The 26,397-nt window shown below is 37.1% G+C and overlaps 1 protein-coding gene across 5 annotated transcripts in view; it reads right to left on the bottom strand.

Moving 5' to 3' along the window:
- The window catches only part of TRPS1 (transcriptional repressor GATA binding 1), a 246,416-nt gene that overhangs the window by 145,538 nt on the left and 74,481 nt on the right, over positions 1-26,397 (bottom strand). For all 5 annotated transcript variants that reach the window (XM_056111577.1, XM_056111558.1, XM_056111549.1 and 2 more), the window contains exon 4: positions 13,430-14,033. In XM_056111577.1, the coding sequence (XP_055967552.1) occupies positions 13,430-14,033 (604 nt within the window). The remainder of the gene's footprint in view (positions 1-13,429; positions 14,034-26,397) is intronic.

Below are 26,397 nucleotides of genomic sequence, written 5' to 3'. Positions count from 1 at the left end.
TATTATGTTTTTAATTAAAGTAAATAATTTCCAACATATACAAACAGTATATTCTCATACAGAAATTAGAATGCAGTTAATTTTTTTTAAAAGAAGAGCATATATTCACACCCATTCAATTAAATTTCACTGTATTCAATTAAAAATTTTAAAAAATTTGATTCTGGAGCTCTTAAGAGATGAGTAGTGTGGCAGAGAAAATGAAAAATAAAAAGATAAAAATGACATTTCTCTTTCAGGAATTCAAAATCTACTTAATGGAGAAAAAGTCAAGAATCACATCATTCCAATATGTTGTATCAAACATGTTCAAAATATCCCTTGCTTCTAGAGGAAGTCTCTTGTTCTCTCTTCTGCCCCCATGTTTCCCTTCTGTCTCTATCTCTCAGTCTCTCATACACACACACACACACACACACACACACAAACATACACATATATACTCTTTACTTTCAGAGGAAAAATTAGCACAAACACACACACACACAAACATACACATATATACTCTTTACTTTCAGAGGAAAAATTAGCACAAACACACACACACAAACATACACATATATACTCTTTACTTTCAGAGGAAAAATTAACACAAACACACACACACAAACACACATATATACTCTTTACTTTCAGAGGAAATATTAGCACACACACACACAAACATACACATATATACTCTTTACTTTCAGAGGAAAAATTAGCACAAACACACACACACAAACACACACACACACTCACACACGTCCAAATATCTATTGGCTCCACAGGGAAAAGGCCTTGCCTCCATTTATTTAAACAATGCTTTCAGAAGAACTCTTTCCCCTTTCCAACTATTATTCAAGTGCTGGATTTCAATTTTATGCCCCCGAGAGAGTATCACAAAAATCTTAGTAGTGTGGCCCAAGTGAAAGAGCACAAACCTTGCTAGGCTTCGATCCTCAGCACCACAGGCCTCCCCAAGCACTGCTGGGTGTGAGGCTGGTGGTTCCCAGCATCATAGATTATAACCCCCACAAAACAGTAACAATGGTAAAAAACTGTATTGCAGAGAAATGGCACATATTAAAACCGTAAGAATTGGAAACTACTGGATAGATTTCCAGTTAGTACAGGAGTGCCAACTCAATCCCTGCAAACCTAAACCAGTATATGTGAAACATATATGATTCACAAAATTAAGGAAACTATGAATTTTCAATAAACCTTCTTGTGTTTAGTCATCCAACAGTAGGGCCACTTAGAGTTGGTCAGAAATATGGACAATCGAAGAGTCTAAACTTTATGAATCCAAGTGTTAATCTTAACTACGTAATGATTTTTATCTGTTTCAGAGCATATCTACTTATAATTTGGTAATACCTTATGAAGTCATATTTATTAAGACATATGGGGTGGAGGGAGGTGTTTCAGAAAGGTAGTATAGTGGGTAGAGTGCTTCCTTGTATTCAGCTGACCAAGCACCACACACCACACACTGGAGCATCACCAGGAGTTATTCCTGAGCACAGAGCCAGGAGTGAACCCTAGAGCACAGTCAGGCGTGGCCCCAAAAGAAAAAAGAAAAAAAAACTAACAAGCAAAAGATGATTAGGAGCAGGTCAGATAGCTCAAAGGACAGGAATGCAAGCCTTAGAAGGCACTGAGTTTAATCCCAGGCACCTCATGGCTTCCTAAGCACTAGGTATAGACCTGGCAAAACCCCAAATCCCGTTGGGAAGGCCCAAAAAACAAAAGCAAACAATATGATTAAACTCCAGTCCTGCAGGCTTGGAAAGATTAAAAATCATCCAGGAAAAACTTAAAAAATGTAACTGAAATATGAAAAGTAGATGCACTTAAGAGTAAAAATTAAAAATGCTGAACAATCAATACATTAAAGCCAACTTTCTTTCTTCCTTTTAATAATTATGCTGTTTCTATAATGAATCTTTAACAAATGCCATAAATCCTGTGATCATGATAGAATGAGCTGTGACTTTTTAATGCATTTTAACTGTATTTAGGGCAACAAAATGAAAAAAATGATTTTTCTTAACACCAAATTAGTAAATAATACTAGTAGAAGGACATAAGCCCCTATCTCTTAGATCCAAATTGTTTACAAGAACTGAATGCCTTGAAGCTTGGAAGATTTTAATCAAGACTTCCATTAACCCCCTACCAATATCCATGGACCTGAGGAATTCTAAACAAAAGGGAAAGCAATGCTTTTAAAATGACTAGCTGTAATAAAGTGCTAAGATCTGCAATAGTTTTAACCATTAAACAATAGGTAACATGTCAGAGATAAGGATTTCTCTATCTTCTCAATGAAAAAAATAAGACACTAAATATAGAACTTGAAAATAAAGTGAGAATAAATCTAAAAAATGATATAAGAACAAATCAGAATACCAATGCTTAAACCTAAAAATAATAATTCTGAAAAATAATAAACCAATCAAAACACTGTAAGAGATAGTTTCATGAGATGCTTGTCACCTGTATTTCTTTTACAGGTGATGATAGTCCTAACAGAGTTATTTCCAATATGCATTTAGAAAAAAAATTAATTTATATATGAAACATATTTAAAAGCTTTTAAAGCTTATTTATATCAATTAAAAATTAAATTCTTACTTCGAATTTTTACTTAAATACCTCTATCTGTTCTAAAAACTTACTCTCCATCTGGCGTTAGTGTGTAAATAGTAATAACTTGACTCACCATATTTCTGCTGAATTTCAAAATTCCATCAATTAATATAAGATTTTACCACACAAAGAAGATTTTAATATTTTACCACGCAAATAAGATCTGAATACTATTAATATCAAAACAGTAAACTTTCACTCCAGATAGTAGTTTTCTGCTTTAGATAGAATTTCAACCAAGAGTATAGCTTATTTATTTCACTAAATTAGGAGAAACAATCTCACCTTCTACTTGAAATCTCTTTAGATTTATGTATTTTGAATTTTCCTTAAGCTTTTCAAACTTCTCTTTTGTTTACTTATGTTTTGTTCTCCAGTAATATCCTGCCAAATCCATCCCCATTTGAGCACCAACCCTTTTCAAGAACCAACTGTTAAGCAACTGCTTCCAGTCAGTGTTCCAAAAGGCTGAATAATTTAAAAGGTGGATCTTATTCTTTAAAAAAATTTAAAGTGCTTTTTTCACTGGAGAACACTTCACACAACCTTCCTTATTATGCTAAAATCGTTTTCAGAACATTATGTTCCCCACTGTATGCAAATGACCAAAAGAATCCCTCCACAGTTTGTCCATATTGATATTGCTCCAGGATTATTTTAATAGAAACTGGGCTTTGAAAACTAACTTAATAATTGTCAATACATTTAGAAATGATCCCAACACTTTTATTCCCTATCAGAGTAGTCTTTACCTGCTGTCCACAAGATATAGTCATTTGAAGAGCTTGTAAGTGTTGTATGTGTAAGATCAATTTTGCGGTTTTAAACTCACAAAAATTGACTCTAGAATTAGGAAGGGAAGGGAAGGGAGGGGTGGGGAGGGGAGGGGAGGGGAGGGGAGGGGAGGGAGGGAGGAAGGAAGGAAGGAAGGAAGGAAGGAAGGAAGGAAGGAAGGAAGGAAGGAAGGAAGGAAGGAAGGAAGGAAGCCACACTGTAAGTATCTGATCTAGCTAGAGCCCAGAGTCACTTATTAGCTACTTGATATTAGCCAATGAATTAAACAGAATCCCTAAATTCAATCTCCTCTGTAAAATGGAGTTAAATAAAGCTTTCATTTTTATGTGAAGGCCTACTGTGAATAAATTCACTTGCACAATTTTTGGTGTGTGTGTGTGGGGAAATCCTTGTTCTGATAGAGGCATGTTCGTGGTTTTGCTCACTGGTTCTATGGAACAAAATAAATCCTGAATCCAGATAAGATTAAATTCATCTAAACTTAGACATATTCAAAGGCACACTCAAAACTCCCAAACAAAAGGTAGTACCTTCAAGAATTTCAAATACATCTTATCCATAGTCTTATGAAAAAACTTTCATATGGCAGTAAGATGACTAGAAAAGCAAGCAGTTTAGATAGATTTTCTATACTTTCTAGCTTCTTGATAGACTACTTACAATAACTAATGCAAACAAACTTGAGCAAACAAATTTGGTTATTCCAAAATAGAGTTCATTTGTCAAAAACTTCAATGGGTAGCTGTTGGCATCAATTTTTAGTGATCAACAAATTTATCTTCAGTAAGCTTTTTTTACAACAACTAAATATATATAATAAAGTTGCAAGGTATATATATATACTCACATATATGTATTTATGCATGGCAAATATACCTTCTACGTATATGTGTACATATTTCATTACATTGCATTATAAACATTCAAATTTTCTTTGAATGCCAAGTAACTAAGGAATCTTTCAACCACAAACATGAAATAGATTCCTGAGAAATTCTTTATTCTTGCTACAAAAAGGTGCTTTATTCATTTCATTATACTAAATATATATAATGTTTCAAGAAAATGTTATAGAGTTGCAGTTTCTTAACTACCAATGTGCAAGAATTCTAACTAATGATAATAAATCCTTTGTGAGTTTCTCCTATAGTATCCACACAAATATGTGCCCAGGATTTCTCACTAAGCTCTACTACTGTGTCATTCTGTAGCAGCAACTGAATCTAGAAAAGTCATTACAATTTTAAAGTGTAAGCAAGATATAAAGAGCTACAAAAATATTTAAAGTAGCTCTTTTTATGGTGGCAAAACCTGGAAATAATTTAAGAACCCAACAACAGGGTGTCCATAATGGAACAACTTCCCTGTGTAGACTCTCCACAATTTCTTTTTGCATGTTCTCCCAATCCCTACCAAAAGTCACCCCCTTCTCTTGAAAGCCACATTTCTAGTTGAACTAGTGTTAACATATAATAAATGTAATATTAGAAATTCAGGGTAATGAAGCAGAATATATTCATATAAGAAAATGATTACAATTTATCTGTTGAAACTAAGTGCTGTCTTACAACTATATACTTCTGTGTTTGTGTATGTGTAACTATGTTTAAACGTGTGTCGGTATCCATCCAGGGAAAAACAGAATACAGTACTTAATGGTCAATTTCTTCTTTTTTATTAATATTTTCTAAAGTGATTGTCATGAATGGAGGTATTTTTACTTCTGATTGCCATAGTCTTTACAATGGTATTAAAGTCATTATTTCATAGTTGCAGAACTGCAACAGTCAATTCTTCCATCAGTGTTTCAAGTTTTAATAGGAAAGAAAATGCCTGGAAATGTTAATGGAACAACTTCCCTGTGTAGACTCTCCACAATTTCTTTTTTGTATGTTCTCCCAATCCCTACCAAAAGTCACCCCCTTCTCTTGAAAGCCACAAAACTGAGTGGAAATATGGCCGTTTTATTCATGATCAGCCAGAGTTCAAAGAATTCATATATGTATAATCAGGAATTGACTCTGAAGGAATATGAAGAATTTAAGATAGATTAAAACTGTTAAGATTTCAGTGGGACGAAACTGAATTATTCACATCCATTAAACAGAGTTTGAATGATTCACAGCCAATTTTATTTTTATAATTGTAATGAAACAGCTGGGATTAGAGTCTATTCACGGACTCATAAAAAATTTGCACCCCACCTACTAAAATTAGTTGCTGCATCCAAAATTCTGATTTGAACATCTGACGGTGAACAAAACAGACATCATCTCTGAAAGCCAAGAAACTGAGGAAATAAGACTTTAAGTTTGTCATATTCACACTAGAATTATTTTATTTCTCATTGTGCTTCCTCCCTTTATCACCATTCATTAGCAGCCCCTTAATAATGTGATTATTTGAAATCTCATTTTCCAAGAATGAGCTTTTTCATTTAAGACAATCTCAAAGAAGATAATTATTTAAAAATTTAGACTGCAGGGTGACAGTTGTTTGAAACTTAGGAATTCTCAGACGTTAGATGGAAATCTGATTTAAGAGCCTGTCAGTAAATATTTGATGACTCTCTGAAGAGCAACATTACTAAACCTAAATAATAAGATGTCTGACTTCAAAGTTTGCCGCACTTTGCTTCATAAGTTTAAGTGCTAGGTCCTATAGAACATTTCTTTGGCCCTGGAATTTGCAATTTTCAAGATTTTGAGTAATTGTAGACTTCTATCTCTGTAATTTTCCAAAGGAGGAAATAGTGTAAGGACTAGCAGTGCATGACTCACCCAGGGTTACACGAATAGTTAGTCACAAAGTCAGTCAAGAACACACAGTCTCCTTTCTGCCAATCACATACCGGTTAAAAAAAACATAAAATATCATTTTACCAGAAAACCAAGTTCTGTCAAACCTGAATTACAGCCTGAGAGAGCCTATAAAAGGTGGAACATACCACTCCAAATTCACCTATAACCTCAAAGGGCTAGTAATAGTACTAAAGAATAATTAGGAAAAATTTTGGAGTCTTGATAAATACTTAAATTACAAACTAAAGGCAAACTATAAACTTCAGTTTTATTATAAAAATTCCTTATGATATATTATAACAAACCTGGGAAAAGGGAATTAATTGGACTTGCAGGTCACAGGCTATTTATAAAAAATGAACATTTTCAAAATCTCCAACCTTCTTTGATTGTATAATTCAAAGCAAAGCAGAAGTATTATTCTGAATTATCAATAAATTTTAGATTGAAAATTTCTGATGTTAAGGTCAAACAGAGACCAAATATATCTATCTCTGAAATTATGGCCAGGATTGTCTCAATCAAAACATGTTTTCAAGACAAATATTCCCAAAAGGTGTAAGTTAAAAAAAAGTCTAATTTTAATGGACCAGGAAACAAAGTTTCCCATATCTCATACTGTCTTTTTTTTCCAGAAGAAAAAACCTTTCCCCCTAAACAAAGCAGATTTATTGTGAGTTAATTGCTTATCACCTTCTACATGATTTCTCTGCTTAAAGATATAGCAATACCATGCTCCAGACTAGAGTGAATAAAAATGCCTAGCTTTGTATAAATCAAATGGGCTAGCTTTGCTAGCAACCAACCTAAGTTCAACACCTTAGCACTCTATATGGTACCCCAAGCATGGCCAAAAGTAGTCCCTGAGCATAGCTTCAGGAGTTAAGCACCAAGGAATGTGGCCTAACCCTCCTCCCACAAAAAAGATCTAGATTCCGCCCTTGAAAATAAATTCTTCTCAAAAAATATGAAACGACACTTGAAGAAATGAAGAAAACAGATTCTTTACATTTCACTGAAACAGGTGCATTTCCTTGAACACATATAATGCTTCTGCAAGATCCATCCATCAAACGCAACTCTACCAGAAAAGTATTAAATTCACATCAAAATGTGTAGCTCATGGCTGGCACACTTTTTAATGATTCTACATCTGTGCTCCTGAAACTTGGACCATCTTCTGTATACTGTTCAATCCCAACAACTAAGAACATTCAACAATGGGTTACTTTTGGGACCCTGTTATCTCCTAACTCATGTACAGTCTGTGAAAAAAGGAAACTAAGCAGAAGATAGTTGTACAGGAAATAATTAACAGATAGGGTGCAGAAGGATACCATTTCACAATGACTACAAACTTACAGCCCAATTCAATAGAGATACAGCTGCTTCCCCTGCCTTAGAAACCTGGGCCAGCAGAACTGTGCCAGACCTCACAAAAGTCTAGGATTTAAAACAGAAAAAAAGAAATGTACTTAAAAAAAAACACTTGAATCAATTTAACTGACTTAAAAAAAAAAGTCAGAGTGACAGAAAATCCTATTATTCAAAGCATGCAATGAAACTTACATAGGTAAGAGATTTTTGTGGTATCTATTTTCAAAAGGGTATACCAATGTATAAAGAAAATGATCAAAAGAGAAGAAAAAAGCAAGCAACCTGCACATCACTTTTACAATCAAAATGTCTATAATTCAATGATTGAATTAAATTTTTTAAATAATTTGAGTTTAAATCATACCCTTTTCAAACAGGCAACAAAAGAAATCCATCTATGAGGGCAGAAGCAGAGATGCATAAGATTATTAATCTCCTGATACAGCAAATGGCTGCTAGTATTAATTCTTAGGCAAATCAAATTACTAGGTACGTGGAAGATAACTTTATCAACAGTCACATAAGATGACTGTCAAAACCAATGATCAGAGATTCTCACACCTTTTATTTTCCTGTTATAGACCCTGGTATCTAACATATGACTGTGACAAAGAGTTTAAATTCAATCTCAAAAGGAGATGGTTGATGTACACAAGTATACTAAGTCCTTATAAACTAGATAACTAGAAATTTGGCTTTTACTTTAAACATGACGCAAAGGAAATAAATCAGACTTTTCACTCAAGATCATCTTTACTTATAAAAAAAAGTTTCTGAGATCCTCTGTCAGTGGCCTTAGAGGCATTCAACACGGTCACTTGTTTAAATGTCTGTTTGGCTGCCAATGAACAGTCCCCAAAAGAACATTTTTGCATCTCAATAGACTGTCCGGTATCAACAATCTTTAAACTATAAATTTAACGCCTGTAGAAGAAAGAGGGAAATGGCATCTGCTTTGTGCTCTCTTGGTATCACATTTACAAGATAAACCACTTTGGACTTATCTAGAACTCTGCATCTGAAGATCTCAAATGGCCTGACAAACATTAATTAACTAAGCAGCACAGCACCAGTCTGAGGAGGACAAGCATTATGTTCCCCTAGAAGAGAGAGATGAACAAACAGAGAGGCCCTCCCTTTGACAGCCACTCAACTTGGAACTCAACCCCAGGACTTGGAACTCAACGCCCAGATCCCATGGCTAAATAACCTCTGAAACCATGAAGTGGCAACAGGGCATGTTAAACTGGAAACAGCTTCCTCAATGAATCTACACTGGCAGCTAAAATTAATCACGGCAACATTCGTTTTCCCCATTCCTACATGAAGAAATGGGCCAGTAACCCGGCTAGCTGGGCCTGTGAAAGGATTTGGGTGGGTGAGTTGGCTTCTGAGACATTCTGTTCTGACAAACGACATAAAGAAGTTTCCTTGAACACTGGCATGCCATAAACTCTCCCTGCAGAGTCACAGACTAAACTTAATTATATTTCTTAGCTCTATTAACAAGTGAAAAATGCATTAAGACACTGGCAAAATCTTTGTGAAACACAATAACATATTTTGTCTCTACTAATGTGATTATCGGCTAAAAGACGAAGCTTTCTAGGTTGCAAAATCTAATTTCAATGTCGATTACAAGAACAAAATCATAATTTTTTATCCCAGAAATAAGAAGAATAATACAGCTGCATTTACATAAAAGTCTATCTAGGAAATAAAGTTCTGTTGCATTATACATTTTAGAAGAAATTGGGCAGAAAAGGCGCAACACTATGTTGATTCTGACTACATTATACTAACTGGTTTAAAATAAGAAAGAACAATCTCTTTGAATATATAAAACCAATTAATGTTTGCTTTAAGCACTTGTAATGTTAAGTATGTCAACCTACTCACAGAGCCAGATTTTAAGTGTAAATGAAAACACTGCATTTTCAGAACATTTTAAAAGCTTGTTCATGTTCTACAGGATCTATTTTAGAAGTTTTAAGAGTAATAATTGAAAGTTTTTATGCAAACTTGAACTGTTCAAACTATATCTAGCAGTCTAAAGGCTTTAGTATTTCATCTGACTCATAAAACTAATTTTGTGTAGATATTCTGAAATTTAATTTTCATAAGCAATCACAAAAGAGAAAGTTATGCTAATGTATTCCTATACCAAAGCACAGCATCAGTGGAGGTCACTAAGATAACTGAAAACTTTCTAACAACATCAATACCATAATAAGAGAAAAACATAAAGTTAATCCCTAAATGAAAATAAAGATGCTAGGTTATCGCTAAAATTAAAAGTGAAACCAAAAAACACACAAAACCAAAGGTAACATTTTGAAATGAGTCTCTTCCCTTATTTTAAATACAAAATTTTTGTAACTAAAACTACTTTAAAATTAATCAGAAAGACCAATGTTCTGAAACAAACATTAAACTGATATGCTATGTAATGTGATCCTAATTACACTGTCTACGTTTTAAAATATTTTCACATTTACCAGCATACTGATAAACTATTTTAAATGAATATTGTCTGTGAAATAAATTTTTCATATTTAGTTCTTGATATCGCTCTACAGTAGAAAGAAACAGCAAAATTTTACTTTTAGGACTAGAATTTATATGCATAATTGTGTTGGACAAGTATAATTTCTCCATCAATACTATTATATGGATTTTTAAAATCACTATTAAGCTTATTTTTCTATTTCTTAAATTGTTTACAATTTTAAAACATACTAAACTAAAAGGTACTTCCAAGTCTAATTCTACAACAGAAACTCATCATTCTACCTTCGTTCCAAATAATGTAAGATGTTACTGAATGTCTAATGTCTATATTAGCCTTGTTTGGGGGACACAGCTGGTGGTATACCTGGTTTATTCTTGACTCTATGCTCAAGGATCACTCACTCCTTTTGGGGCTCCTGAGAACATATGCAGAGCCAGGATCAAACCTGAGCTCAGCTGCCTGCAAAGCAAACACCCTACCCACAGTTCTATCTCTTTGGTCCTCTAATGCACATACTTTTATAGGTCTCATTACAACCTCCAAAACTAGGCCTTCACAAGTACAGAATTAAAGTTTACTGGGGTGCTTTCTTTAACCTTCAGGGAAATTATATTCTGGTGGGTAGCTCTGACTGATGTCTGAAGTATGAATTAGGGCGTACTTGCTAGAATAGCCTAGTCCTTTCAATTTCTGCCACCAAAGTAGAATTTTCCTACTTTATTCCTGAGAATGTTCTCTAGAACATTCCCTAGAATGTTCTCTAGCTTTATAACTCCCTTAGGTATCCTAGGAAGCTCATCCTAGGAAGCTCATCAGGTAAGACATGTGCTCATTAAATATTATCAATTCAGTTAATATACTATTTTGCAACTAATTTAATTATCTGTACTTCCTCCTTCACATATCAAATAACTGATTTTTGAAAAGCACTATTCAAATGCAATAAAAGTATTCTCTCTCTCTCTCTCTCTCTCTCTCTCTCGCTGTGTGTGTGTGTGTGTGTGTGTGTGTGTGTGATCAAACTCAAGAACCCACACATGAAAGATAGAAATTCTAATGCTGAGCCATGACATCCCCACCAAAGGTCCTTTTTAAAAATTCAAATGTTCCTGAAACACAGAAGAATGATCCAACACTAATTATATTTGTGTGCAAATGTGTGTATGTGTGCTTGTATGCAAATCCCACAGTAAGAAATTTCACCATTTGCAAAATAAATAAATAAAAAACCATGTTTAAGTATCTTTCACTGAAGATCTGTTATTTCAGCAGCTAATGTGGAGGAACTGAAAAGCCAGTTGAAACGGAGCAACAGAAACTTGAAGTCAGAGAAATTAAGGAAGTGGAAGATTATTAAGAAAAACAATTTTTTAAAAAAGTAACATACCCCCTGCCTGCTCAAAGAATTCCCCTTTATGGTCAAGTTTTTGGATTATTTCACTGCTTAATGAATTATTCCAAGTTTGTAGTGCAGGGTGGCAGAAAGAGTTTGATTCAGTATAAACTACAGACATCATAGTGGATGAAAGCAATTTTGAGGAGAAGGGGATAAACAGCTGTGTTTTCTTATTTGGGGGAGTGTCTGAGCCACACCTTGTGGTACTCAGGGCTTACTCCTGTGCTCTGAGGACAGAGGACTCCTGCAGGACTCAGGGCAATGTGGGGTGCTGGGGGATCGGTCTCATGCAAGGCAAGTGCCCTACCCACGAACTATCTCTCCTGCCCTGTGGACAGCTCTAGTTATATGGATGTTAAAAAAAAAAAACCCTGATACTGCAATCTCGAGGTGCAATATAAAATGCTTATAAATATATATCAATACATTCCTGCTTTAAACCAGAAACTCTAACAGCCAGTAGAGATCAAAAGTCCTGACACGTTAAGAAAATAATGAAAATAAGAATGCAGTAGCGCCGGCTGTATATTTGTCTTTAAGAAGCTTCCTGAACGGAACATCATCTTAAAGGGCAGAGAAACTATTTCTCCACTTTCCAAAGTTATGCATAAACTTGCTCCTTCCCTGAAGGTAGATTGCTTTGTTTCTCAGCATATGGGGCCACCCTCTTCTAAATTCAAAACCTTCCCTTAGCTTCAGGGGAAGGCTGCAGAAGGGTAAAGAAACAGCTTTCCTATTCCACTGTCTATCTACCAGGAAGCGGTGTTCCTCACTCCCTAAGGAAAAAAACCTGTGAAGCCCAGGGAAGCTTCAGAGAACCTGCAGGAAATGAGAGCAGGGTAATGGAAGCAGAGGAGCTAGTCAGAGAGGGAGAATTTTTCCCTAGCATCTAAGAAGAGAGAAATCCCTGGTCTCTTAACTGTGGTTCAAAGCGCTGGGCTGGCTGGAGAGATTTCCTAACTTGACTCTTGTAAAGGTTAGCTGCTTCTGATCCTGTCTTCTATCTAGCAACAGAGCTTCCAGAAATCTCTCATGTTTATGTTGGGTCAAGGTGAAACTTCCAAGCAGTGGGGCCTTAGGCAAAAAAAAAGCATCACTTACTTGGAGCTTATGAATTTGCAAAATCAAAAATAGTTCCTGAGAATTTCTTGATGCAGCATGAAGCAAGCCAGAATCTTATCCTACTGGGAAGATTTGTTTTGTTTTATGCCCATAGGAACTACCTTTAACCTCCACCCCCCCACCCCCGTCCAAAAAAAAAAAGATGACAGTAAATGGACAATTCTCTTTAAATGTTCCACTTCACACAACTCTCATGTACATTTCTCTTTTTCTCCCTCTCTGAAGCAACTAAATAACCATAAGCATTGCTTTTTGTACAAATATCTGCTGTGAATTGTAAAAACCTCTGCATTTCTGTATTGACATCTCACCAAGGGATTTGCATTTTGAGTGATTTGCATCTCGGCTGCTGATTTCCTTATGAACCACCTACTATGTCACACCACCTTCAAACTGAAAAAGTCAATTTGTTATTTTAATGTAGCCCAATGTGCATCCTTCTGGAATTCTGAACTGCCCTGCTCCTAGTGTGGTCTTGCTCTTTTGCATAATCACCAGAAATGATTAGCCAACATGCAATCTGAGCAAAGAGCAGTGAGATCCGAGTGACTGCCTAACCCCTGTCTACCACCCCACCCCCACCAATCCCACCTGAAAAAAGTGCCCAGGACACACACAGACACATATGAACTACTTTCTGTGATGTCAGCCCCCTGAGTTTTCATCCCATTGGGGTACAGGCCATTCAATTTCATTTCCAAAGACTCTGCTAGGAAATCTACAGAGCGTGGCTGCACCCCCAGTTCCCCTGCCAGAGAGATGAATGAATTAAAAATTAAACCTTCCTACCCGTAACAGGGACTGGGATTCCTCCTTGGACTTGCTTTCTCCCGATGCAGGATACTGCTGGGTGAGGGCCCCGGACTTCTCGCCGCCAGCTGGCACCCCCGGAAGGAATCCCTTGGTCTCCACAGCCAAGCCATAAATAGGTCTCGCCAGATGGGCAGCTTCTACATTGGGGCTATCCCTTAGAGTCTTGGCCTGCTCTTGGGTGCCCGACACAGGCGTGAGGAGGCCCAGGCTGGCCTGTGTGTAGGACGGACTGGCCCGCAGGATGTCGGCCGCCCTCCACGTCACGTTGCGCAGGTCATCGCTGGAGCTCTCGGTCCAGACCTTTTCTTTGAGTCCTTCCTTCTCTTCCAGCTTCTCCCTCTTCACCACGCTCTCGGCCACCGGCTCCCCCATTTTAGAGTCTGTGTTGAGCAGACTGTAGACCTTGAGGTCAATCTTGGGCTCCTCCTTGATGGTGGAGATGGCATGACCGTCCTCTTCGCCGTTGGCTGTAGTGATCTCCTGTTCCTGGCAGTGAACAGTGTTGAAGTGCTCCAGTAGTGACTGAGTATCTGCAGCTGTGAAACTGCACTGACGGCATTTGTAGCAGCTGTGCGCTCTCCTGAAGAAGAAGGACAGAGTCACTGGGAATCTAGCGAATTCTGGAGCTCAGAAAACCACACACACACACACACACACACACACACACACGCACGCACGCGCACACACACACGCGCACACACACAAAACCCAGTTTTATGCACCTGAATTTCATCTCATGAAACATGATAGGTAGAACGAAATGTCACTGTCTCAAATCCAAGAAATGGGAATGCAATTAACTGGCATTTTCAGTTCTAAATATAGAAGGTGATGTGCCCTTTTGTTACATTAGTAAGATACACACATGCATGCACACAGAGGCACTCTGGCTGGATTCACATTAGAAGTAGTTGGTTTCCTTTATGATGAGAAGATCTGCTGTGTTCCTTTTACCTGAAGCAGAGAATCATGGATTCTGTATTATTTACGTATTCTTATTTCCACTGTACTTCATCAGTGGGACGTTTTCACTGACTATTTTAACTACACTGAGATATTTCAACTAAAATTACACATGACTTCCTAACGCTGAGGGGAAGCACAGCTTTAAAAGATATTAAAATAAAGTGCACCTGATTACTGTGTTCTTTATTACCATTAGGTTTAAATTATTTAGTCATAAAATATGGTCAATTGAGCTGTATAACCCAGTAAAGAAAATATATTAAAAGCAGGATTTTCCTGAACATTCTAACTATCTGTAAGCACACATACACAAAAAAAACTCAACAAAGTGAGGGTGCTAGGTGCAAAAAGCAATACTGAGGCCATACAATCATATTCATCCAAAGGGTGTTAGGTGTGTGCTTACATTTAAAAGATATGCAAGGAAAATGATGAATTTCACAGCATCCTCTGCTGTTGAAGGCAGAACAATAACTCTTGGATTAGGACAGATGTTTGATTAACAGAGAGAGCCTGTCCTCAAAGACCTATGGGTGAATGCACAAAAGATCTGGAATCCACAGACCCCAGATCTCCAGTGGTTCCCAGCCTTCACACCCAACCTGTGCCATATTAAGGGCCCACACCACACCTCCTGAAGTGACAGATCTTCTAAACAAACTATATACTGCTTACAAACTATATGCTTCTCTTCCCAACCTCAATAGATGGAGAAGACAGGGCTTGCAGCATCTTTTTTTTTTGGGGGGGGGGGGCTGTTAACCAGAAAGACTCACCCCCAGCACAGCAAGAACACTAGAAAAACAATACAGAAAACATGTAGAAGCCAACCAACCTCAATGGACAAAAACAATACCACGGAAGACATAAACCAGTCAATTCTCTGAGTCTTAATGACATATAATGAGTTCAAAGTAAGGAAAGCACACAGGGTAGGCAAAACATAAAGTATGAGAGTCACAATGAAGAAACTACTACAGTGAGTAATGAAGGACCTGGTGGATGATATTTCCAGAAGTCAATAGAATCTCTGAACAACAGAACAACAGAAGATGAACAAAGGACTGAGGTTCTCCAAGATGAGATCTTGGTAAATGCTGAGGAAACAGCAGAAAGCGAAAAATCATCCAAAAAGAAATGAACAGAATATCAGAGAACTATGAGATAACTGTAAGAAGGAACAATATAAAAATCATTGAAGTCCCTCAAGAATAGGAAGGCAAATGTGAGGAAGAAATAAGAGTTCAAGAAATCATTAACAAACCTTCCCAAAATTAAGGATTACAGGCACCAAGGTCCAAGAGATCCAAAGGGTCACAGTGAAAACAGACCCATTTAGCTGGAGCAACAGCACAATGGGTAAGGCGTTTGCCTTGCATGTGGCCGACCCGACTGAGATTCCCAGCATCCCATATGGTCCCCTGAACAATGCCAGGAGTAATTCCTGAGTGCAGAGCCAGGAGTAACCCCAATGCATCGCTGGGTGTGACCAAAAAAAAAGGAAAAAAACAAAAAACAAAAATGAAAAACGAAAGAGCAACTTGCTTCTTAATTCTTCCAAAGAGCGAATTGCTCCTCTCTGAACGTTTTGGGGCTGGAACAATAGCCACGGCGGGTAGGGCATTTGCCTTGCACGCGGCTCACCCGGGTTCAATTCCCAGCATCCCATATGGTCCCCTGAGCACCGGCAGGGGTGATTCCTGAGTGCAAAGCCAGGAGTAACCCATGAGCATTGCCGAGTGTGACCCAAAAAGCAAAAATAAAAAAAAAGACCTATTTAGGAAAACTCCAAAACACGTTACACACAAAATGACAACATCCAGATTTTGGCTACTGTGAAGAGTGCTGCATTGAACATATAGGTACAGATATTATTTCTACTGTGCTTTTTTGCATCCTCGGTTTTTTGCATCCTAGGGATATATTCCGAGAAGTGGTATTGTGGGGTCATATGGAAGCTCAATCTGGAAACAACCCAAGTGCCCTAGAACAGATGACTGATTAAAGCAACTTTGGTACATCTACACAATGGAATACTATGCAGCTGTCAGGAGAGATGAAGTCATGAACTTTGCTTAAAATGGATAGACATGGAGAGTACCATGCTAAATGAAATGAGTCAGAAAGAGAAGGACAGACATAGAAGGACTACACTCATTTAGGGCGTATAAAACAACGTAACATGAGGCTGGCACCTAAGGATAGTATATACATGGGACAGGAAGATTGCTCCATAGCTGGAAGCCTGCCTCATTAGCAAAGGGGAGAAGGAGCTGAAATAGGGAAGGGATCACTAAGAAAATGATGGCTGAAGGAATCGGTTGCGATGGGAGATGTGTGCAGAAAGTAGATAAAGGACCAAACATGACAACCTCTCAGTATCTGCATTGCAAACCATAATGCCCCAAAGTAGAGAGAGATTATGGGGAATACTGTCTGCTATGGAGGCAGGGGGAGGGTGGGAAAGGGGAGGTATAGCAGGGATATTGGTGTGGGGAATGTGTACTGGTGGAGGGATGGGTGTTTGATCATTGTGTGATTGTAACCCAAACATGAAAGCTTGTAACTATCTCACGATGATTCAATAAAATTTAAAAAAGTAAATGACAACATCCAAAGATAAATACAATATGAAAGCAGCAAGATCAAAAAAGGAACTTACATATGTAAGTGATAGTACAGCGGGTAGGGCGTTTGCCTTGCACACGGCCGACCCAGGTTCGATTCCTCCGCCCCTCTCGGAGAGCCCGGCAAGCTACCTGAGAATATCTTGCTTGCACGGCAAAGCCTGGCAAGCTACCCATGACGTATTCAATATGGCAAACACAGTAACAAGTTTCACAATGGAGACATTACTGGGTCAGCTCGAGCAAATCAATGAACAATGGGAGGACAATGACAGTGACATACAAAAGAAAGCCCATAAGATGTCCAGCAGATCTATCAAATGAGACCCAATTAGCCAGAAGAATATAAAGGATATAGTACAAAAACTCAATGAAATGAACAACTCACAGAGAATACTCTGTCCAGTTAGATTATCATTCAAATTTGAAGAAACTATACAGAGCTTCATAGAAAGCTGACAGTTTAGGGAATTCATAGCCTTGAAACCAGTTTTTCAAAAATTTCCATCATGTGTCATTGAGAATGGCACTCACTAATGGTGCATCTGGTTGTCCTCTACTAGATTAGGAAAGGTTAAAAACATATAGCAATTAATCATCTCAAATAGATTTTTATTAATTTATTTTCTGATCATCCTGTCTGCCATCCTTTTAAAGTTTTCTGACTAAGGAATATGAACTAAATTTGCTTTCTGCCTGCCAATGGGAGCAAAAAAAAGTTTAATTTATGACAGGGAAGATATGATGATTACTGCAATAAGATCCAAGTACAAAATAAAATTTATTGCAATATATTTCAGATGCCAGAATCGAAAATTTAGTTATGTGAATGAAAACAGGCAATATACTATATTGTATTAAGTGATTTTAATTTATTTACCTAGGTTAAAATTATATGGCAGTCAATCACTACAAATGGGAACCTGGGGGTACTGGTGAAGGGAAGGAGACACTGGAGGTGGGGTTGGTGTTGGAGTATTATCTGCCTGAAACAACTCTATTGTGAACAATTTTGTAAATCACGATGTCCTAATAAAAAATAAAGAGTATGGAAAACTCTCTACCTTACACTGTACCTTTTCTAACTGTAAAACCTTCTGTTACTCTATAAATCAGTGCCAGTTAAAAGAATTGCTACTCCACTGATAGGGCTGTGAATTCCATTTTAAATTCTCTTAGGCATTAACAATGTAAACTAACAAGATAAGTTGTGGGAAGAGTCACTTAAAGTTACTGCAAAATATGTAATAAAATGTCATTATAGACACAGTATGAATTTGCAGGTACTGAGACACATTAATTTAAAAAAAGACTAGTAGTGCTTGTTCTTAAGTTAACAGGAATGACTAGCTTCACAAGGGAGTGTAAAGAGTACTAAGCAGTAAGAATAGAACAGATAGGATGATAATGGGGTAGAAGTTTACTCTGGGTCCTTGGAAAGGTGTTCCTGAAAGAGGAAACCAAAGTACCTATCTTTATTGCAGGAAGAGGAAGGGAAAAGGAGGCAAAATTCTACTGAAAAAGGTCATTGCAGAGAAATCAATTAGAAGGATGCTGACCAGGTAGGCAGTTGCCTGGGGCTTTGGAGATCACAGTGAGTACATCTACCCAAAGAATAGGGAAATCGACTGCAAGCACCAGTTTAGCTTGGTTAAATGACTATTTTCAATCATGCTGGGACTGTAATTTTTCCTGTAACTTCTCTTTTGAGAATTATAGAAGAGCTGAAAATCCAAAAGTATATTCCTATCATATGAAAATAGAATTCAAAGATATGTAAAATGACCTTAGCCCAGTATTTTCTAGAGTACTTAATGTGATATAGAAGTACGTTCTTATTACTGTCAGCTTACAGTTTGCTGAGCAATATGAATCTTTTACTTTTTACCGTTTTCTCCAATTCCCATCATTAAAGTTGTAGCACTGTCCTCCTGTTGTTCACTGATTTGCTCGAGCGGGCACCAGTAACATCTCACAACAAATTGTGAGACTTGTTGTTACTGTTTTTGGCATATAGAATACGTCGTGGAGAGCTTGCCAGGCTTTGCTGTGCGAGAGCCGCGTGCAAGGCAAATGCCCTACTCACTGTGCTATCGCTCCAGCCCCATTAAGGCAGTAAAGATAAAAATAACAATAATAATAATAAGTGAATTTGATAATGGACTGGACTGACCATAAGAATACAATATTCAGGGGCCTGGGAGACAGCTCAGTGTTTAGGACTGCATTCAAACCTGACACCACATGGTCTTCCTGAGTACAGGTGCCCACTCACCATGAGAGTGGCAGTGGGGGTCCCCAGCAACACAGTTTTGAACCACCTAGTTTAGTTGGGCAAGTATTGGTGGGAATACCTCCCAAGGTCCTGGAGAGCTGCTTGTTAGCACCCCACCACCACCACCACCAAAAGATATCTGATATTTAAAGGTTTTGAATCAAGTCTAACCATTCACATTTGTAACCAAGAACAAGAATTCTGCCAGCAAAGAGAAGGCCTGACAATCTCCAAACACAAACAACTCCTCTATCACGTCTTCCTCCTTATAAAATGCAGCATATGGGACTCAAATCTAACACCTAGAACCTTTAGGAACCCCATCCAAAGAACCTTCTTACCCAAACAACACTTGGAAATGAACCAATGAGAGAGAAACTCCTAAACTCAAAATCCAACCCCAAAATCCTGTTCACAAAGCTCAACACTACCCAGTAAACACCCTAATAAGGATATGACACCCAATCTACCAAATGATGACAACCATAAACAACCTGAGAAGTACATGCACAAACCGTGACTTCCACTCAGTTTTAATGTGCTCAATGTCCATGAGGCAGCAAGTTTATGGTTTTCCCCAAAGTTGTGATGAGATGCTTGTCTATAAATTAAGACTCACATAGCCACTGTTACATCCACCAAAATTCAGGAGTGCTAGTACAAAATTAGAAAAAAAATAAAAGAATGAGATTTCTAGAAATAAGTATTAGTAATAAGAATAGGATATCGATATAGAACCTGCCTTGCATGAATGAGGTTTTGGGTTCTATCCCTAAAATCCTCGGAGAGACAGAAAAATAGATACTAGGAAAACAAGAAGAAAAACTCACTTATAAGAGAACTTATACAAGATTATAGAAAACCAAAGAACAAAATTATTTTAAAACAACAGTTCTTTTTGGAGAAACAACTTAGACCACTTGAGTATTTAGGTCATCATTCAGGCTCTGAATGTCTAAATTTTAATCATAAACACTGCAAGTGATTTTTGAATAGTTTATTAAAAACTGCCTCCGTTTTCTCATCATAAAATGGAACAAATAGTGCCTGACAAAAGGCTATAAAGCAAGTAACATTCATAGTCAATAAGTAAGTTGGGGTAATCAATCAGTAAAAATACTCTAAAACTAAATCAAAGCCCTCTTTTCTGTGTTAATCAGCGGTCTGCACTCTCTGTTAAGTTTAAGCTTACCATCTGGTATTTTGGTATCCCTCTTTCTTTTCCCCGTGCCCTGTAACCATGAGACATCATTTTAAATAACTGTTTTTATTTCCAGTAAGACCCTTTACTTCAGAGTAGCTGAGCAGAATACCTTACGCCCCTTGTATGCCTCACCAAGCAGCGGCCAACGGTCTTACAGATTGCAAAGTTTAGAAGCTTTCTACTTAACTGTCAAACTTTATTCTCTGCGCATTAGGAGTCAGACCTAGAATCTGAACACTGGATAACAAAAATAGAGGGAAGGAGACAAACAAATAGACAAAGTGTGCGAGAGACAGACAGACAGACAGATATGCAAACATATATAAATTACAGAGGTCAGTTTTCAGTCAGAGCTGTTTGATGTTGAAAAGGAAAGCACCATGAACGGGAAGAAGGGTAAAATAAGGTTGCAATAACAAGCTCAACTCATACACCTTTTTGTTTCTGAAGAATCCAAAGCACTCATGCATGTATGATCTCCCATTCCACTGAAGTCAAAGTCCATTTCACAGATACAAATGGAAAAACTGTGAGCTGTCCACGTGTTCTATGCCAGTCAAGACTAATCCCAAATCAGGGGTCACTGTTTCAATACTAGGCAGCCTTCATTTTTAGCTTTCAAATATTAAAATGTAAACACTGCAATGTAAAACAAAAAAATGGTAATGGACAGTGAAACCCTGAAGAAAGGGTCTTTGCATAAGAAGAAAAGAGTGTAACTACAACAATAGTTTCCAGAGCAGGCTGGGACAGCCAGCAACTGCTGGGATTTTAAGTAATGGTGATTCCAAGACATTTGTTGCCCCCTGAGTGGGAATGTCCTAAATTTTTAACAAAGTCTTGCTGTGAAATCATTTCAGGTGTCTACAAACTATACAACAGATCAAGGCTCCAAACAGCTTCACGAAAACACTCACAAGACAGCCTTTCCACTCCCTCTGCTACGACTTAAATAAAATCTTTTATCCAAAAAATCATAGCAGTGTAGGTCTGACTACTACTAATATGAAGAGTGCAAGGCTCAATAATTACTCAGTAAACTGGTAAACTACTCAAGATGTGGGACAGCAGTAGCTGAAGCGAGGGACAATTTGCTACAGAGAACCCCAGAAGCTTGAAGAACTTTTTCTTTTTCTCTGTTTTAAATCAATGTTAAGAAATAAATTTAAGGATCAACACTATTTTCAAAACTTGCAGCAATATAAATTTCTCAGTTACCTGGATGAATTCCTATGGCAGAATTTTTCAAATTCTGACATGCATAAAATTATCCAGGAATCTTGTAAAAATAAAGACTCTGATTTTGAAATTATGTGATGGAATATGTTGTTTCGTATTTCTTACAAAAATGCTACCAAGAGTGTCCCACCTGCATGGCAAAGCCTGGCATGCTCCCCCTTGTCGCATTCGATATGCTAAAAACAGTAACAATAATGGGTCTCATTCCCCTGACACTGAAAGAGCCTCCAATGCGGCACCATTGGGAAGGATGAGTTAGGAGAGGCTGCTAAAATCTCAAGGCTAGGACGAATGGAGACATTACTGGCACCTGTTCGAGCAAATCGATGAACAACAGGATAACAGTGACACAGTGATAAAAACGCCAAATGACATTAAATTTTTTGGTTCACAGGACATAAATAATGCAGGAAAACTCATGATGTTAACTTGGTCAGAAAAAATGGCAAATTAAAACTCAGCTTGGAATGAGCTCTCAAGCTTATATAACCGAGCCCTTTAATAGGATATTCACAAATGAATTCAGACGAGCACCAGCACTGTAAAGAATAGTATTTAAGGTGCGTGTGAAAATAGACAATATTGTCCACTTCTAAACGTTAGCACATGTACCGTTATCAATTACTTTTGGAAACACGACACTGCTAAGAATAATCCAAACAGTAATGTTTTATATTTCATTGTCTGGGGAGCATCTTTCAAGAATATAGATAAACAGATAGATATCGATCCCAAATAATAACATAAAGAACACCCATATCCTTCACCAAATAAAGAGTCTAAAGCACAGTTAAGTCAATCCATAAAAAATAAAATGGAGGATATGGCATGATGCGAGGAATTTAGCTCCTGATAAAAGTTTAATATATGTTGTCTGGTAGTTAATACACTGTTACTAACTTGGGCAGGAATTCATGTCTGAAGGATTTGGATACATGCACTGACAAACGTCACTCTCTCAAATAATAACCAAGACACCTTCAATATAATGTCATGTCCTTCCAAATAAAAATAATTTAATCACTAGTATAAGAAACATGACTGAAGAATAATCCCTAAGTCAGTGTGAAACTACAGTATTTGGACTCTTTTCTAAACTACCAAAGGCTTTTCATTTTATATCAACTTCACTATGAAGATCTCAAAGAAATTCAGGGAAATTTTCCCTTCATTTCTCAATACCCAACTCTACCCATAAAGACCTCCCAAATGACTCAACCCAAGAGTAAACCTATCATTCTCTGAGCTGCTCTGAAACTGTCTCTGAGGATATTTTCACATTGACTTGTATTAAAATCTTGTGTAATGTTTTCACTTACAGTTATAATTGCCTGAAAATAAAGATGAAAGGGAAAGGGATGTGGTCAGTGGTAGAATGTTTGCCTTCCACATGTGAGGCCCTAACTAATTCCCAGCATCTCACAGTCCTCTGAACCAATGGGAGCAACTCCCCAGCACCAAGCTTGGCGGAGACCTCTCAGCAAAGCTAGATGTGGTCCAAATCCTCTGCCCCACCCCCACAAAAAATGAAAATAAAAGTTCTCGCATCTATCTCCCCAGTCCCATCGAGAACCTTCATGAAGTGAGTAAAGGTTTTTTTTTTTTTTTTTTTTTTTTTTTTTTTTTTTTTTTAACAACCAAAGGTATGCACTAACACTGTTCTGGGAATATTTGAAGAACTGAAGTTAACATGTTGTATCATAAAATCATAAAGGAAATAAATACTAAGAAGTCCACAGATATTCTGCAGGTGGTACATTCTGAGCTGGAGCGATAGCACAGCGGTAGAGCTTTTGCCTTGCAATCCGCCAGCCCAGCCGAGCCAGGTTCAATTTATCGGCCCCTCTTGGAGAGTCCAGGAGCTACCGAGAGTATCTCACTCACACGGCAAAGCCTGGCAAGCTACCCGTGATGTATTCGGTATGCCAAACACAGTAAGAACTAGTCTCACAATGGAGACGTTACTGGGACTGCTCAAGCAAATCAATGAACAACGGGAGGACAGTGCTATAGTGCTACATTCTGGGTGCTCCTCTGCATAGGTCCTTTATTAAGAATTCCTCTAGGATGTCTAGCTACTTGAGGCCAAACTACTTCATTTCATTTCTTTCTCTCTCTCTCTCTCTCTCTCTCTCTCTCTCTCTCTCTCTCTCTCTCTCTCTCTCTCTTTTTGTCCTTTGAGGCTATTAAAGACATTTATTTGTAGAAAAAGAGGTAAGTCTGAGCATAAGCTGGGCATGAAAGCTTATGAAATTGTTCATCGTCTTAGATGTACTGATAGTGTAAGAGAGTTATAAAGGTGAATGTTCTTAGAAGTCAAACCAAGTCATATATATGTGCTTTGGAACAGTTTAAATTCTGTTGTGAACCATATATTGGTCTCAGGGTACCTGGAAACAGGAAAGCAAACGTGGGTCTCAGGCTACCTGAGGACACATGCCATTTGGCAGGCCTCCCTAACAGAGTTGCCAAAAAAAAAAAAGAATTCCCAATCAGATTTTCATTTCACACAATAGAACAAAAATTTTACCATACATATGCACATGAAATAGCTGAGACATAGCTATAAAAACAATATGCCCAGAGCAACATTTTGGACGATAAGGACACAAGTCAAATAAAATTTTATTAAAATGTTAAATGACCCATCATCTCCAGAGGAAACTGTATCAAAGTGCCTAAGAATTTCAGATCAAATTTTATCTAATTCAATTACACAATTCCTTTGATAAAGTATGTTTTATTCCCTGTCCTACTTAACAGAATTTCCATAAGCTACCAAAAAATGCATTTATTTCCAGCTTAGTGGCCTTGCATCCTGATAGCAATTCATTCATTAGTAGAGATCAAAAAATATTTGCATAATTCAGGAACCAGGGTTTTCTAGGCTCAAGAAAAAAATCAACTAAATGAGTTTCTTCTTTTAATATTTCTACTTTCAATAATTCAGCTTATATTATATATGATATCAGCCTGGCAAAACTTTACCTTCCTCCTTTCAATGTAAACTTCCAGTTTTACGTCATCTCTTAAAAGCGCTCTTTCTTTACCCAATGCCTATTTTAAATAGTTGTAAACAGATTTTTTTTTCTCCAAAGATGAAACAGAGCATTAGAGTGAATAAGTAAATCATGAATGTTAAATAAGTACTCTGAAAGGAACTGGTAATAAGGAATCAAATCTACATACAAGTTAACACAGGAATGCATACGGGTGGTTTAATTCAAATGCAGTTCGTAAGATTGGCATCTAATAAAGAGAGTCATTTTCTAATAAAGGCTTAATTTGGCATAACGGAGTATCAATATAACTGAAGACTACTGATGGAACAGAACTCAGATAAAGAGTATTTGAGCGAAAATAAGAATTGCATATGGGAAACAAGTTAACTTTAGAAAATCGAAATACAATATATATCTTCAGTGACGGCTGTAGGAGCAGTCTGCAAAATACTATTAAAAAACTAAAATTCTAAATGAATAACATTCAATCTGTTATTACATTTTTAAATTTAAATAATCTGATTATTTTTACTTACTGGGAGTAACTTTTGTTTTTCAGAGATTTCACATATAGCTCAAACCATTATTTCTTCCAGGTTTTGGGAGTCACATACAGCAGTGCTCAGGGCTAACTCTTGGCTCCGCACTTAGTAATCACTCCTGGCAGGACTTGGGGGACTCTATGGGAGCTCGGGACAAAACCCAGCTTGTCTGTATGCAAGGCAAATGCTCTGACTACTATTCTGTCTCTCCAGCTGAACGCAAAGCAGTTTAGATAATATTGCCATCTTTAAGTGGAAGAAAAGATTAAAAGAGTTAGATCCAAATCTTTCTGCCTAAAATTAGCTTTTAAAGAGAAAATATCCTAATCAAATAGTCTAAACAGAAACTCTTGTCTGAGGATATAGTTCAGGGAGAAAGTAAACACCCTGCATGCATTAGACCTGGTTAGGCATCACAAACTAAAAAGACATGCCTTACCATAAGAGAGATAAACAAAATATACAAGTGGCAAATAACTCATAGAAGCTAATATTGAGTAAGAAGTACAGCCAAAATTAACTTATTTTCCAACACTCATACAAAGACTTCAGGTCTAATGAATCAGAAATTTCTAAAAAGGAATGCATATAAATAAAGGCAGTACAATAATGGATTATACTATTGATGGATTATGTAATTCCAAGTAATGATTTTACTGCCAATGGAAATTTTCAACTTCAACTATTTTTAACTTGTCCATTGTAAGGTATTATAGGCCACTGATTTATTGGTTAAAGAACATGTAATACAACAAATACACATCTAAATGCAACCAGTATTGTTCTAAACTTTTTAGAGGCTTTTTCATATGTATTGATAGTTATGTGCTTTTAATAAAATTTGGTCTTCAGAATTAGTAGAGCACACAAGTGCTACATCCTTTCAAAGAGTTCTTTCAAGATAGATTGGGCTATATTAATTTGGCCAGTCTTTGTATCCAATGATATTTACACACTTTATGAGAATAAAGTAAAAGTAAGTAAGTAAAGGCCCTCCCGTTGATCATCGATTTGCTCGAGCGGGCCCAGTAACGTCTCCATTGGAGACTTTGTTGTTACTGTGTCTGGCAAATCGAATACTCTCGGTAG

The sequence above is a fragment of the Sorex fumeus genome, unplaced genomic scaffold (genome assembly GCF_029834395.1).
Source record: "Sorex fumeus unplaced genomic scaffold, SorFum_2.1 ptg000002l, whole genome shotgun sequence".
Taxonomy (NCBI): domain Eukaryota; kingdom Metazoa; phylum Chordata; class Mammalia; order Eulipotyphla; family Soricidae; genus Sorex; species Sorex fumeus.
The sequence above is the reverse complement of the archived record's forward strand: the minus strand, read 5'-3'. Positions and strand labels throughout refer to the sequence as shown.